The sequence below is a fragment of the Patella vulgata genome, chromosome 2, assembly GCF_932274485.2.
Source record: "Patella vulgata chromosome 2, xgPatVulg1.2, whole genome shotgun sequence".
Classification (NCBI taxonomy): domain Eukaryota; kingdom Metazoa; phylum Mollusca; class Gastropoda; family Patellidae; genus Patella; species Patella vulgata.
The window spans coordinates 92,175,999-92,189,550 of record NC_065880.2 but is presented as its reverse complement, the minus strand read 5'-3'; the positions used below and the strand labels follow the sequence as shown (position 1 = coordinate 92,189,550).

The 13,552-nt window shown below is 36.6% G+C and overlaps 1 protein-coding gene across 1 annotated transcript in view; it reads left to right on the top strand.

Moving 5' to 3' along the window:
* Positions 1–4,350: 4,350 nt before the first annotated feature.
* LOC126810116 (guanine nucleotide-binding protein G(o) subunit alpha) overlaps positions 4,351–13,552 on the top strand; it is a 34,223-nt gene continuing 25,021 nt past the window's right edge. The window contains exon 1 of the mRNA XM_050535096.2: positions 4,351–4,841. Within this exon, the coding sequence (XP_050391053.1) occupies positions 4,718–4,841 (124 nt within the window). The 5' untranslated portion in view covers positions 4,351–4,717. The remainder of the gene's footprint in view (positions 4,842–13,552) is intronic.

Here is a 13,552-nt window from a genome sequence, read left to right as displayed (position 1 = left end):
TACTCATTCAGTAACTGGATGAGAATAACACATGGCACAATTATATGGAATACAAGTTACGTAAAAGATCATTTCTTACGACTGTCTAGTCGTTCGGATGGGTTGAAAAAAACGAGATCCCGTGTATACATTGGCATGCACATAAAAGATCCCATGGCAGTTGGAATTCGATATGAGTAGGCCATAGTGCCGCTGCCTGGGCAAAATTTCCCTCTTAGCACACTATATCGCGTATGCCTGTCTTCGTTAGCCCAGTCGGAGCAGAACAGTAGGATGTTAAACCTACCATTTTATTTCAGGAAACGTTTCGTCGAGGGTTCTCTCGTCGTTATCAAACAAAGAATGTCAACCATAGTACATGGATATACAGAATATGGAACAATGAAAACAACGACAGATAATCAGTTGCACACGTTACAAAAGAAACGGCAACAATTGGATTTTAGTCTCTATGTTCAGACGTAAAACTTCATTCCTATACCCTTCCTTTCCCTAAACTTGTACCGTATTCTTATACCCTCCCTTTCCCTAAACTTGTACAGTAAAACTTCATTCCTCATACCCTTTCTTTCCCTAAACCTGCACCGTAACACTTTATTCCTATACCCTTCCTTTCCCTAAACCTGCACCGTAAAACTTCATTCCTATACCCTTCCTTTCCCTAAACCTGTACCGTAACACTTCATTCCTTCTACCGTCCCTTTCCCTAAACTTGTACCGTAAAACTTCATTGCCTATACCCTTCCTTTCCCTAAACTTGTACCGTAAAACTTCATTGCCTATACCCTTCCTTTCCCTAAACCTGCACCGTAACACTTCATTCCTATACCCTTCCTTTCCCTAAACCTGCACCGTAAAACTTCATTCCTATACCCTTCCTTTCCCTAAACTTGTACCGTAAAACTTCATTGCCTATACCCTTCCTTTCCCTAAACCTGTACCGTAACACTTCATTCCTTCCCTTCCTTTCCCTAAACCTGTAGCGTAAAACTTCATTCATATTTTTTAATATCACAGATTTTGATCTACCCCCTATATAATCATTATTTGACAATCCATATAGTCGTGTATTAATATTTATTCAGAAACTTTTAACTCTTGTTAATGTTGTTTTTCTTTGACCATATATATATATTGTGCCATGTGCTAAGTGTTGGACTCGATCGTTCCACTGATCGTTTATTTTAATTTAGGATTGAAGCAAGTCGGGCAATATAAAGATTTCCGTGGGTTATTTCATACGGCATTTGCCATTCTACGCACTGTGATCCATCTTCTTCATACTTCAAGCGGAGCTAACTGTAGACAGGCAGCCTAAGTTTAGTATGCGCATTTGGATGACGGGATGTCAGTTTATTTGAGCAAAAAAAGATGAGGAACGAAAGTTTAAGACATTATGGCGACATTTTTACAAACATGATGCAAACCAGAAAATCTTTGGCGGCCAAAGTTAGGGTTTTTGTTTTTACCAGTAAAAAAAAATGACGCTTTCAGACTGAAACCATCTCGTTATTCCGGACAGAAAACAAATTATTGGAACGTTTTATAAAATGAAATGAAATGAAATGGAGTTTAACGTCCTACTCTTCTGCACCTAACCTGGGCTAATTGAAGACGGGCATACGCCATACAGTGTGCTATGAGGGGAATTTTGCCCGGGCAGCGGCGCTACGGCCTACTCTTATATAGAATTCCAACTGCCAAGGGATCTTTTACGTGCACGCCAATGTGTACACGGGACCTCGGTTTTTCGTCCCATCCGAACCACTAGGCAGCTGTCCTTGTCAGGCCCTCCGTTCTGCATCACTGACAAGGGGAAACCACGCCGGAAAATCGAGATGAACTTTCTTGGCCAATGCAGGGATCGAACACCCGACCTCCAGGCTAGCGAGCCAGCACCTTACCTACTTAGCCACGTGATCCCCACGTTTTATAAAACATATTACAATAGTCTGTGGCGTCCGTGTGACCAAAGACGGGTTTGTTTTATGATAAATCGGCAGTTGAAGTTTTGCTGAATTGTCCAGTTCATTTGCCGGTTTTGGTACGTTTTCCCCTTGTTTTTAGTGGTGCAGGGCGGGTGGCCTGGCAGGGACAGTGTCTAGTTCTTCGGGTGGTGCGAAAAATTGTAAGCCTACACATTGACGTTCACGTAAAAGAACCCTTGACAGTTGGAATTCGATATAAGAGTAGGACGTAGTACCGCTGTCTGGGCAAAATTTATTTCATAGTACACTGTATATGGCGTATGCCCGTCTTCATTAGCCCAGTCGGTCTAGAAAAGTAGGACGTTAAATACCATTTCATTTCTTTTGATTTGCCTTTGAATTGTCATTTAGTATTAGTTTAAATTTAACAAAGTACGACAATTTAATTACAAGGCTATCAATTAAATGTAATTTATTCAAACGCAATATATAACATAGTAACAGGATTTCGTGTATGACAACCTATCCTATTTTAGTAGCCTGTGGGTACTACTCCATAATTAAATTATTGTAAATATTTTTTACTGAACCATCCCTGTTTTTTGTGTATTATTAAAGTCAAACAGCAATGTATAGAAAGTTTAGTTAGTTATTTTTAAAAAATATTTTATTACTTTTAAACGAACAGTTAAATTACACGTGCTGAGTTGCACGTAAACTATAATATTCAAAAAAAAGAATCACTATTGTAAAATATTTGAAACTATATTAATGTAATCAGGGCCGTAACTAGCTCAGAACAACGAGGGGGGCGGGAAGTGTTCTCAGGGGGGCTGTAATATTGATGGACAATGTATATCTATTTTTTTTATGGTCGAAAATTTTTTCACAGGGGGGGGGGGGGCGAAACTGTGCCCCCCCCCCTTAGTTACGGGCCTGAATGTAATTGTTAATTCCCTTTTCTTTTTATACAAAAGGGTTTTCACCAAATCTATAACTTTTTTATAAACAGTATTTTATTTCAATTGAAAATAGATTGGGGAACAGGCTTGGCCTATGTTAACTCCTCTCCAGAATTTACAAAAATAAATGTAATTTATGTACGCTAAACATTTATAATATATACTGGCCGTTCCGTTTACTTATATTATTTTGTTTTATTTTGTTTCAATAACTAATACTGAATCATAACAAACAGTGACTATTATTTTGACTTTTGCCTTTTTATTTTGTCTTGAATTGAAATCAAATTTAAAAAAAATGGGATTTAATGTCCTGCTGTTCTGCGCCGACTCGACTATATGAAGACGGGCTTACTTACATATAGTATCCTATGAGGAAAATTTTGCCCGGACAGCGGCGCTATGGCCTACTCATATTTCGAAATCCAACTGCACAAGAGTTCTTTTACGTACACGTCAGTGTGTACACGGGACCTCGCTTTTTTGTCCCACCCGAACGACTATATACTCTGTCTCTTGTCAGGTCCGCCGGAAAATCTCGATATTCGACACGATCTACAAACAGCCCGTCATTAATCGGTCCATCTACAAAACAAAAAAAATTTGCAGACAGATCTTTCAGTGTTGCTGTTCCACGGCTATGGAATATTTTACCCGACAATATAAAAAATTCTAAATTATAAGATTTTTAAGAAATCGCTAAAAACGTAAATCTTTCATGGTCTTACCCAAATTGAATCTACGGTGGCTAGGTGGGTAAGACGTTGGCTCGCTAACCTGGAGGTCAGATGTTCGATCCCATAGTGTTGGACCAAAAGTTCATCCAGAATTTCCGACGTGGTTCCCCCTTGTCAGTGGTACAGAACAGAGAGCCTGGCATGGGACAATGTCTAGTCGTTCGGATGGGACGATAAACTGATGTCCTGTGTACACATTGGCGTGCACGTAAAAGATCCCTGGGCAGTTTGAATTCGATATAAGAGTAGGCCGTAGTGCCGCTGTCCGGGCAAAATTTCTCTCATAGAACACTAATTATGGCGTATGCCTTCATTAGCCGAGGCTAAGCAGAATAGTAGGACGTTAAACCCCATTTCATTTCCTTTATTTACCCTGATTGATTAATCATAATATATTTATATACATAATAAATATCATATTAATTGTACTGTGCCATTGAATACAGGTAGATAGATAGATATTTTATTATATAAAACACCCTTTTCGGGCAGCATGTAAATTATTTATTAGCACTATATATTAAATATAGTTAACCCAACCCCATTAAGTTAATATGTGTTAATTAATAGTATATTACTTTGATAAAAACATATGTCATAACAAAAATCAATATTGAATCATTAGCACTCCTATATAATACTATGTCTATACACCACATTGTGTCCCCATTGCTGACTATACACTTGTTGCATTCCGTATCACATAGTAGCCTCGTTTTGAAAAGCACGCTTACGGTGAATCGATGATCTGAGTTTTAGCAGACGGCCTGACAGGTTGACAAACTTCTGTTGACACCGTTATTTGTTACCAAAACAAGTTAACGGTTATTTTACGTTTCTTGTTGTTCTATTGTGAAAATTGTTTACTTGGAATACTCTATTAGTTTGTAATTACAAGTGTCATTCGTGTGTTGGTTTCCCACACGAGAGGGGAATATTAAAGTTGAAGGTATTTTCTAAAAGTTTTAAACGGGGCAACGCGTGCTTCTTGATGAATAAGTTGCGTGATACTAGTCGAACAGCAACAAGTGACATTTTATGAAAAGAGTTGTATTTTTCTTGTGATTATTCAACATGCGAGATTCTGACTATGGGCCTATGTTTTAGCTTAGATCACGAGGAATTAAAGGCCAGATCAAGAAGTGAAATAATAGATCGAACTTTACAAACATGGGCCAAGCAGGAATCGAAAGTCATCAAAATTCTATTACTTGGTGAGTAAAATAATTGAAATTCTTTAACTTGAGGGATGAAAAAATGTGATTCATTTTTTTTATAACGTCATTCACGGTCTTCGTAAGAAAATGGGTTAATTTTAGTGATGAGGTCAGGACAAGCAAATCCATCATTGAAAACCATTTTACTAGAGGGGTTTTATCTCTGAGGGGGTAGGGTGAGTGTTTGTAAAACGCAAGTTTTTATTACGTCATTTATTTATTACGTCATATTCGTTTACCGTTAATCAAAAATAAAATCATGGTCATTTGGACAGTTGATAAAATTATTATAGGTATAGAATAAAATTAGTTAATTATTAACGGATTCTACTGATAGAGGCCATGGGAAAGCCGAGAAGAATAGGAATCCGTTACTAACGGAACTAGAATAGAATGTGACAGAATTTTATTGCATCGAAACCCCACTTGAGGGAAGCATATACGATACACATAAAGGTGAAAAAATAAAAGTACCGTACGAAAACTATGTGGACCTTTTTTTTAACGAGGGGGCGTTATTTTTGTGCCATTGACATATTTGCCTATATAGATTTCGGTTAGCCTACTTTAAATCGATGATGATGGATTTTACAGTAACGATGACATGTTATCTGTGTATTTCTTGTCATAACTTTTAATGATTAATCATGAAATCACTCATAATGGTCAGTCATGTGTCAATCACTAGGCTCCACACTCCATCAATAAACAGAGACACAAGTTCACTTTGTTAACAGATCTTTGATCAGGGATTATTAACTTTTATATCATAGTCAGATATGTCATAAATGGGAATTATATACTCTTGGAATTTTACTATGGTATAAACACTTATATACCATGGCAAAAGATTTCCTTTTAATGGGAATTATATACTCTTGGAATTTTACTATGGTATAAACACTTATATACCATTGTAAAAGATTTCCAAGTAAGGGGCATTATATATACCCTAGGAATTTTACTATGGTATAAACACTTATATACCATGCCTTGTAATTTTAAGTATATGTGATCAATAGTTTCAATGGAATGTGGTAATGGAAATTGAATTAGGCAGGCAAGACACGATTACTGTCTGAGGTTTTGACCAGATAAGTGTAAATAAAAACTGGAGAATCCAGGGGGGGGGGGGGGGGTCCAAGGGGTCTGGACCCTTCCCTGCAGGGGCAAACCATATTTTTTTCTTAACTACATTCATGGATGTAACGTCAAAAAATAACGTTTGAAGTATTGCCGCCATTTTGACCCACTCCACTGTAATCCTATAAATGTATGTACCTAAATGAGTAGATATGCTGTCTCAAAGTTTCTTATTTTATAAAATTCGTGGGTAGTTCCCCATCTTGTCTCAACCTATGACACCCTGAACACTCCCCTAGAATCCTAGTCAAAATGTCGTTCAGTAATAAACAACAGTTGTATTGCATAGAATTGTCACCTGTGTTTAGTAAGGTAGATAATGCATGTAATGATATACATTTAGATCTAATGTCACCATGTGAAATATTTTCCTGTTAACCCTTTTAAATATTTTCTATGGGAATACCCTGGTCCTTATTGCCTGGTTGTTATAATATTTTAAACAGTTTATATCATGGCAAGTTATAATAATTGGTGAATATTAAAAATACAAGCACTAATTGAAGCCTTGGTTTATTTCCAATGGACATAACTCTAATTGCCTTTTTTGATTTAGGTTAATGGTATTCATGTATTAAATGATACAATTTATGCCTTTTCTTGTAAAAAACATAAACATTATTTTTGCCACTCCCCCCACTGAAGATTAAATAAAGCATAGAATGTTTTTTATAGTTGACCTAACTTGTATAGAATGAATTATTTCCATGGGGAGAGATACAGTAGTTTGTTTCATCATTTATATAATTATTTATCAGCCTCTGTTTACTCAACCATATCATGTAGGTCTACTATAGATATCTAAACTAGGCTAATCATAATATTGTTACCTGATACATGATTATAATATATTTCTTTAATAACATTGCTTTCATTTCTGTTGGGAGCGGAGGGGGTTGGATGGGCAAACGGTTAGTGCATGCGCGTTGTATCATAAGGCCTGTCATTGAGTCAACTGGCGTAGTTTCGATTCCCCGGTTGTACGTGCAAGGAGTAGGGTTGCCTGTCCAACCTTGTGGGTTTTCTCTCCGGTTGTATGTGACAAGGAGTAGGGTTGCCTGTCCAACCTTGTGGGTTTTCTCCGGGTCCTCTGGTTTCCTGCAAGCAAATTATTGAAATAAAATTGAACCATATGTTAGTCCCAAAATGACCTAGTGAACATTGAACCCCATTTCTCTCTCGATTGGGAGCCACTGTGGCCCAGTGAATAAGACACTGGCTTGCTAACCAGGGAGTGTTGGGATTTTCCAACACAGGGTTTCCCCTGACAAGGACAGTGTCTAGTTGTTCGAATGGGATAAAAAACTGAGGTCCTGTGTACATGTTGTTGTGCACGTAAAAGATCCCTTGACAATTTGAATTCGATATAAGATTAGGCCATAATGCTGCTGTATCTGACAATTCATATAAAGAATTGACTGCCACTAGATAAGTGAACACGAAAGAAAAACAGAAAAAGTCTGTGCATTACCATGTTTTTATAAGATATAGAATGAATATAAACAAGGGAATGTAAGGACTATTTCTATTTTTCTCGTGTTCTCTTATCTAATGACATTCAATTATTTATCGAATTGTCAGGTATCCCCTTACAGTCCCATATATCAACTTTTGGTCTTCGAAGGAATTATTAGTGAGCAGAAATTCGGCCGTATATCCGTTATTACTTGTCACATCAGTCAGTTATATAGAGAGATGACTCGTGTTTTCCTTTGGCATTCGTCACTTCCGACTCAGGAAACCTGTATTACTCAGCTATCGTAGCAATGATCTCTGTGTTAAATTATATTTGGAATGTGTTTAACCAGCTCTATCACATATGTGATAATGACTGGCACCAATATTGTCCTTTAAAAGAGAAATAGGATATGAAAATCTGATGTATGAAATGGTCACAGATCAAAATAGATTTTCTCATTAACTTTTCCCCCAAGATTTTGTTTCATGAAACTGAAGCAGAAATCTGGGTTATTTTTATTTCTGGTAGTATTAAGAAAGTGGGGATATTTTCGGCAGGTTGATAACAGAGATGATAATAAATGATAATAGCTGTAGATATATTAAACATGCATTATGCAAGAGCAAAATCTGCTTATTACAAGTCTTTTTTTAGGCCTGAAATGTTATCTAAATTATCAATTAGACATTAATTAACTTATCCAGACCATAATAAACTCTCGATGTCAAGGGCTGGATTAGATTCCTATATGCCGCTAACGGCCAAAGATAATTAAATCAGAAAAAGTGGATAATTGAGACTATGCTGTTTATATTAATGATTTTAGTAATGATAACCGAGACTATGCAAAAATTTCACCCGCTTCTTTCTCGGCTCATAGTGGATCAATTTGACTGAAATTTTCAGCAAATTACCTTTACACTATCTAGTTTTTAACTATTATAGCGAGAACTGCCATCTCTTTATCTTATCTCCCATGATGTATCTTTAATGATAAATAACAATAGGTGATGAAATACCTGTAAATATATTAATTGATAATACAGGTATATTTCACCAGGTATTGTTTAAGGTACAACAGGTAGTTAATCACCTATCCTAATACCTGTTATAAACAATCTCATTATCTTGTAACACTATTATTAGTATTATTACCACTAACCACCCTCTTTAATTATAACAAATAGCCTGAGGCCTGTCTCCAGCTGTCTAATGGTGCTATATGGAATTTATATTAACATTATCTATTTATTAAACCAAAAACACCAGGTAACATTACATCATAGATAATTATATCCTACTGAGACTTATAATTATCTGGTTAATTCAGGTACTTCTTGAGGCACTCTACTTGAGATGTTAATACAGGTACAAACTAAGATGTACTTCTCTAGATGTTAATTAATACAGGTACAACCTGATATGTTCTTCTTGTTAATTAGTTTGAATATGTTTTAGTCCAAATATATCATAAAATTACCCAATTTGTACACTGGAAGGTATATCTTTAAGTCACTTCAGGTAAATTCTACTAAATCAGTGTCGGGTAATATTCAGGTAAAAATGGAGAAAGTCAGGAAAACAACCAGTCCCAATCGGCATCACCGATATTCTGTAACAGAATACAATTGTTATTGGAAACAATTCCTGGTTTCAACAAATTTTCTCTTATCGTTATCAAGCATTTATTCAAGAAATAAATAATAAACACTTTACAGTATATATATATAAAATGACATCGCAATTTATCAATGTAGTTTATTAAAAGTTTAATTTATTAGTTCACTTAGTTCTATCCAATCTTATCCCATCCCCCCCCCCCCCCCCACACACACCAAAAAAAAAAAGAGTTGCGACATAACCAGCCCTATTTTTTGTGTTCAAGTATCCGTAAACTCCAGTATTCTTTTAGTTGGCCTAATGACATACAGGATTATTCAATGACTTAAACTAATTATACATGACAAAAAAACTTTTTAATTGGTTTTAAAGATGTTATATATATATGTACAGTTACAGCATACAGGTGCAACAGGTAAATTGCGTTAGTAAGTAAACAGGTAACTTGACTAAACTTGAAGGACACATTGCCAAGTATTTAACTATTGAAAGAATTTACAACCTTTAAAGTTTTCACATTATGAAAGGTCAAAGGTTAGCCAGGATTAGGTGAAATTTAAAGGTGAAAGGTTAGGTAGGATTAGGTGAGATTTTAATGAAAGGTGTGAAACTATGATAGGACGTATGACAATGTCAAAATGCTACAAATTAAACTTGGCCTTGACACATAGTATTGTACAGCTGGCATTACTCAGTAATAGGATATATAGTGAGCTGCGTAGAGTATACTGTATGTACCCCAACCCCCAGGGCCAAGGAGAGGGGGTGTAGCCGGTTAGGTCTAGGTATTAAGGACACCTGAAGATTTCGTCAATGTCAAAAGACGTAAATAGGGCTAGCACTAACCATACCCCTACCCCTACACCTTACCCTAACCCACAATATCGTCAACAATCACTTTGACATTGACAAAATCTGCAGACGGCCTTAATATTTAGACCTGACTGGGTGTAGCCAGTATATTGCTCCGTGGGCCCATAAAGATCTCTGTACTCGTGCCACAGAGCCCCGATGTCCTACTCTAACTAGGCAGGGATAAAGCTAGAAACCATCTGTTTGGCATAGTCCTTGGACAGGCGTGGCAGTGGGGGACAAAAATTTGACTTGACCTGGCACATTAAAATTCCCTCAGCAACGTGTTTTCCCCTTGTTATTGGTACAGGACGCGTGCAGAGGACCTGACAAGAACAGTTGTCTAGTTGTTCGGATGGTACGAAAAACCGAGGTCTCGTGTATACATGTACATTAGCATGCATAAAAGATCCCTTGGCAGTTGGAATTCGATATAAGAGTTGGTCATACATTGTACATCAGAACATTAAAATACGTAAAGATAGGAAATGTATTTTTTTATTGATCTGATATTAATGGTTTGATTTAATCTGTGTTTAATTATCAACCTAAAAACCAACATTTAATTACAGTTTAATGACAGGGTAAACCAGGCCTCCATAAAACATACTAAATACAGGTTACAACTTTCGACATGAACTGTGGACTGGGCAGTAGGTCAAACTAACGGTCAAGTTTACAACCTTTTAACATTCTAGGCCGGTCTGAGGGATTAAGAGATCTACAGTTGGAGGGATTAAGAGATTTACAGTTCCTAATCCAGGTGGACAGTGGGATTTACACTTATTTAATCTCTCATAAAAATTACCGTTAAACTGACCATAACAGGATTTTTATTATAAGGTGAATGAATGCAGTGGCACATTATATAAAGTTAGAATTAATTCAACCTGAATTCATTATAAAGAATAATTTCATCTATAGATTTACTCAGGACTTTCAATTAAGTCAGGGACCACAGTGACTGAGTAAGACACTGGCTCACTAGCCTGGAGGTCGCATGTTTAATCCCTGTATTGGCCGAGAAGGTTTGTCAGGATTTTCTGACATGGTTTCACCTTGTCAGCAGTGCAGGTCCCGTGTACTCATTGGCATTTACGTAAGAGATCCCTTAAGACGGGCATACACCATACAGTGTGCTATGAGGGAAATTTCGAATTCCAACTGTCAAGGGTTCTTTTACGTGCACAACTATACATTGTTCATTGCGAGGCCCTCTGTCCTGCACCACTGACAAGGCGAAACCACTTGAGGTTAAATAGCCAACATCTTACACACTGAGCCACTGTGGCACTGTAGAATTTTAAATTAATTTTTTAACAAAACACAATAAATAACTACAGTTAAATTCATAAATTTTATGTGCAAAAACATGTTTAAGATATATACAAAAATTGGATAAAACTAAAAAAGTTGTCTTACATTGTGGGGTAGAGAGAGAAATGAAGTTTAACTTCAACTCAACACAAACTAGATCAATTTTGGACTAACATATGGTTCAATTTTATTACAATAATTACAGAGATAACCCATAAGGTTGGACAGGCGACCCAACTCCTTGTCACGTATAAGCAGGGAATCAAAATCATGCCACCCAACCCGCCGAAATTAAGAGTAAATGAAATATGGTCCCCTCTGAATTTCATTTTTTTATTCTGTGAATATTTTGAAAGGAAGTTTATTGAAAATCATTGTTTTTTTGTCAACGGTTGATTTCAGAAAAAATAAAAACATGTTCTATTAGAGCGGGTATTTTTATTAATGATGCTAGATAAAAAAAAATAATGCAAAATTTGATTGACATGAAAAAAGATAATGGATGTTCGATTTTTATTGTTTTGCCTACAGGTAATAGATGACCCCTAGATGACCATTGCCTATAACTCATTATATATTTCAGGTGTGGGGGGTTGTAACACCGTTCGACTTTCAGGGAATGTAGCTCGTCGACGTGTGTTCTCTAAGTATCAGAAATGAATACAGATTCTTGGAATGGATCTTCAACACTTTATTTCAGGAGCAAATAATTAACAGCAACAATTTAATAATTTCCTATGTATCGGACCTCCAACTAGTATATAGGTTCCCTAAGCTGGTCTCTCCAACTATTAATCATCTTACATCCATTTGTCTATTTATAAAATTAGTTACTTAGAAAGTGTTGACATAAACATATGATTATTGAAGGATTAAGACTATAGGCATTTAAAACAATAGTTAGAAGAAACTTAACAGATCAACCACTTTAGTTGCCAGCCTGTCATAATTTGACTGACAGGTTAATTGCCGTGGGTTTTCTCTGGGTCCTCCTGTTCCCCCCCCCCCACTGCTAAAGACCCCTATGTGCAAGCGAATTATTGAAATAAAATTGAACCATATGTTAGTCCTGAAATGATCTAGTTTGTGTCCAGTGGACTTAAACTCTCTCTCTCTCTCTCTCTCTCCATAAGCCACAATTAGTTGTTAGGTAATCTGATATAGATGTAGGTAAAGGTATATGATATTAAAGGCTGTAATTATCACACCTTGTACCTAGGTGATATAGGTAAAATACAGGTGACATACATAGATAGAAACATCAAAGATACTATAGTTTGTTTATTTACTATAATCTATCTAGATACTGTCTAACATGAAGACATGTTTTCACTTGTATACAAGACACTATACAAATACAACTATAACCTACCGTTGTTGTTGGTTTGTTTGAATCTTTAGATCAATCAGTTGTCTCAATTCAAACAAAAGCAAGCGTCCGATTTATTTTCTGTTGATATACGATACATTTGATATACTATACACGTACACCAGAAACACCCCCCTCCCCCCCACCAATCTTCGAAATCTCCATCAAATTTAACCGGATCCTGGATTTTTTATGGGTTTTTGGGTTGAGAGGAGTTAATAACCCCAAAAGGGCACTTTTTATGGACACCAATTTTAGGGACTATGAACCTTAAGCCATCAAAAGTTCAAGGACAGAACCAGTTTCTGTTGTGGTTTTCCCTTGTCAGTGGTGCAGACTAGTCCCTCGGATGGTATCAAAAAACAAGGTCCTGAGTATTTTTTGGTGTGAATGTAAAGAACCCTTGACAGATAGAATTTGAAATAAGAGTAGGTCGTAGTGTCACTGTCCTGGTAAAATTTGTCTCTTAGCACACTGTATAGCGTACGCCTGTCTTATAGCACACAGTGCATAGTGTATATCTGTCTTCATTAGGGTTAACGTGCGCGCTGTATCCTAAAGTCTGTCATTGAGTCGACTGGCATGATTTCGAATCCCCGGTTGTACGTGACAAGGAGGAGGGTTGCCTGTCCAACCTCGTGGGTTTTCTCTGGGTCCTCCGGTTTCATCCCACTGCTAAAGACGCCTATGCACAAGCGAATTATTGAAATATAATTAAACCATGTGTTAGTCCTGAAATTACCTAGTTTGTGTCGAGTGGACGTTAAACCTCTCTCTCTATGTCCCAGTTGGGGCAGAAAAGTAGGACGTTAAACCTCATTTCATTTTATTTCTCTCTACAATCTCAGTATCATGCTATTTAAACTAATTTGTATTATTAATTTATAATGATAAGCTGTTGATTATTTTAATCTCTCCAGATTGAAGAAGAGTTTTTACATTGGCCAA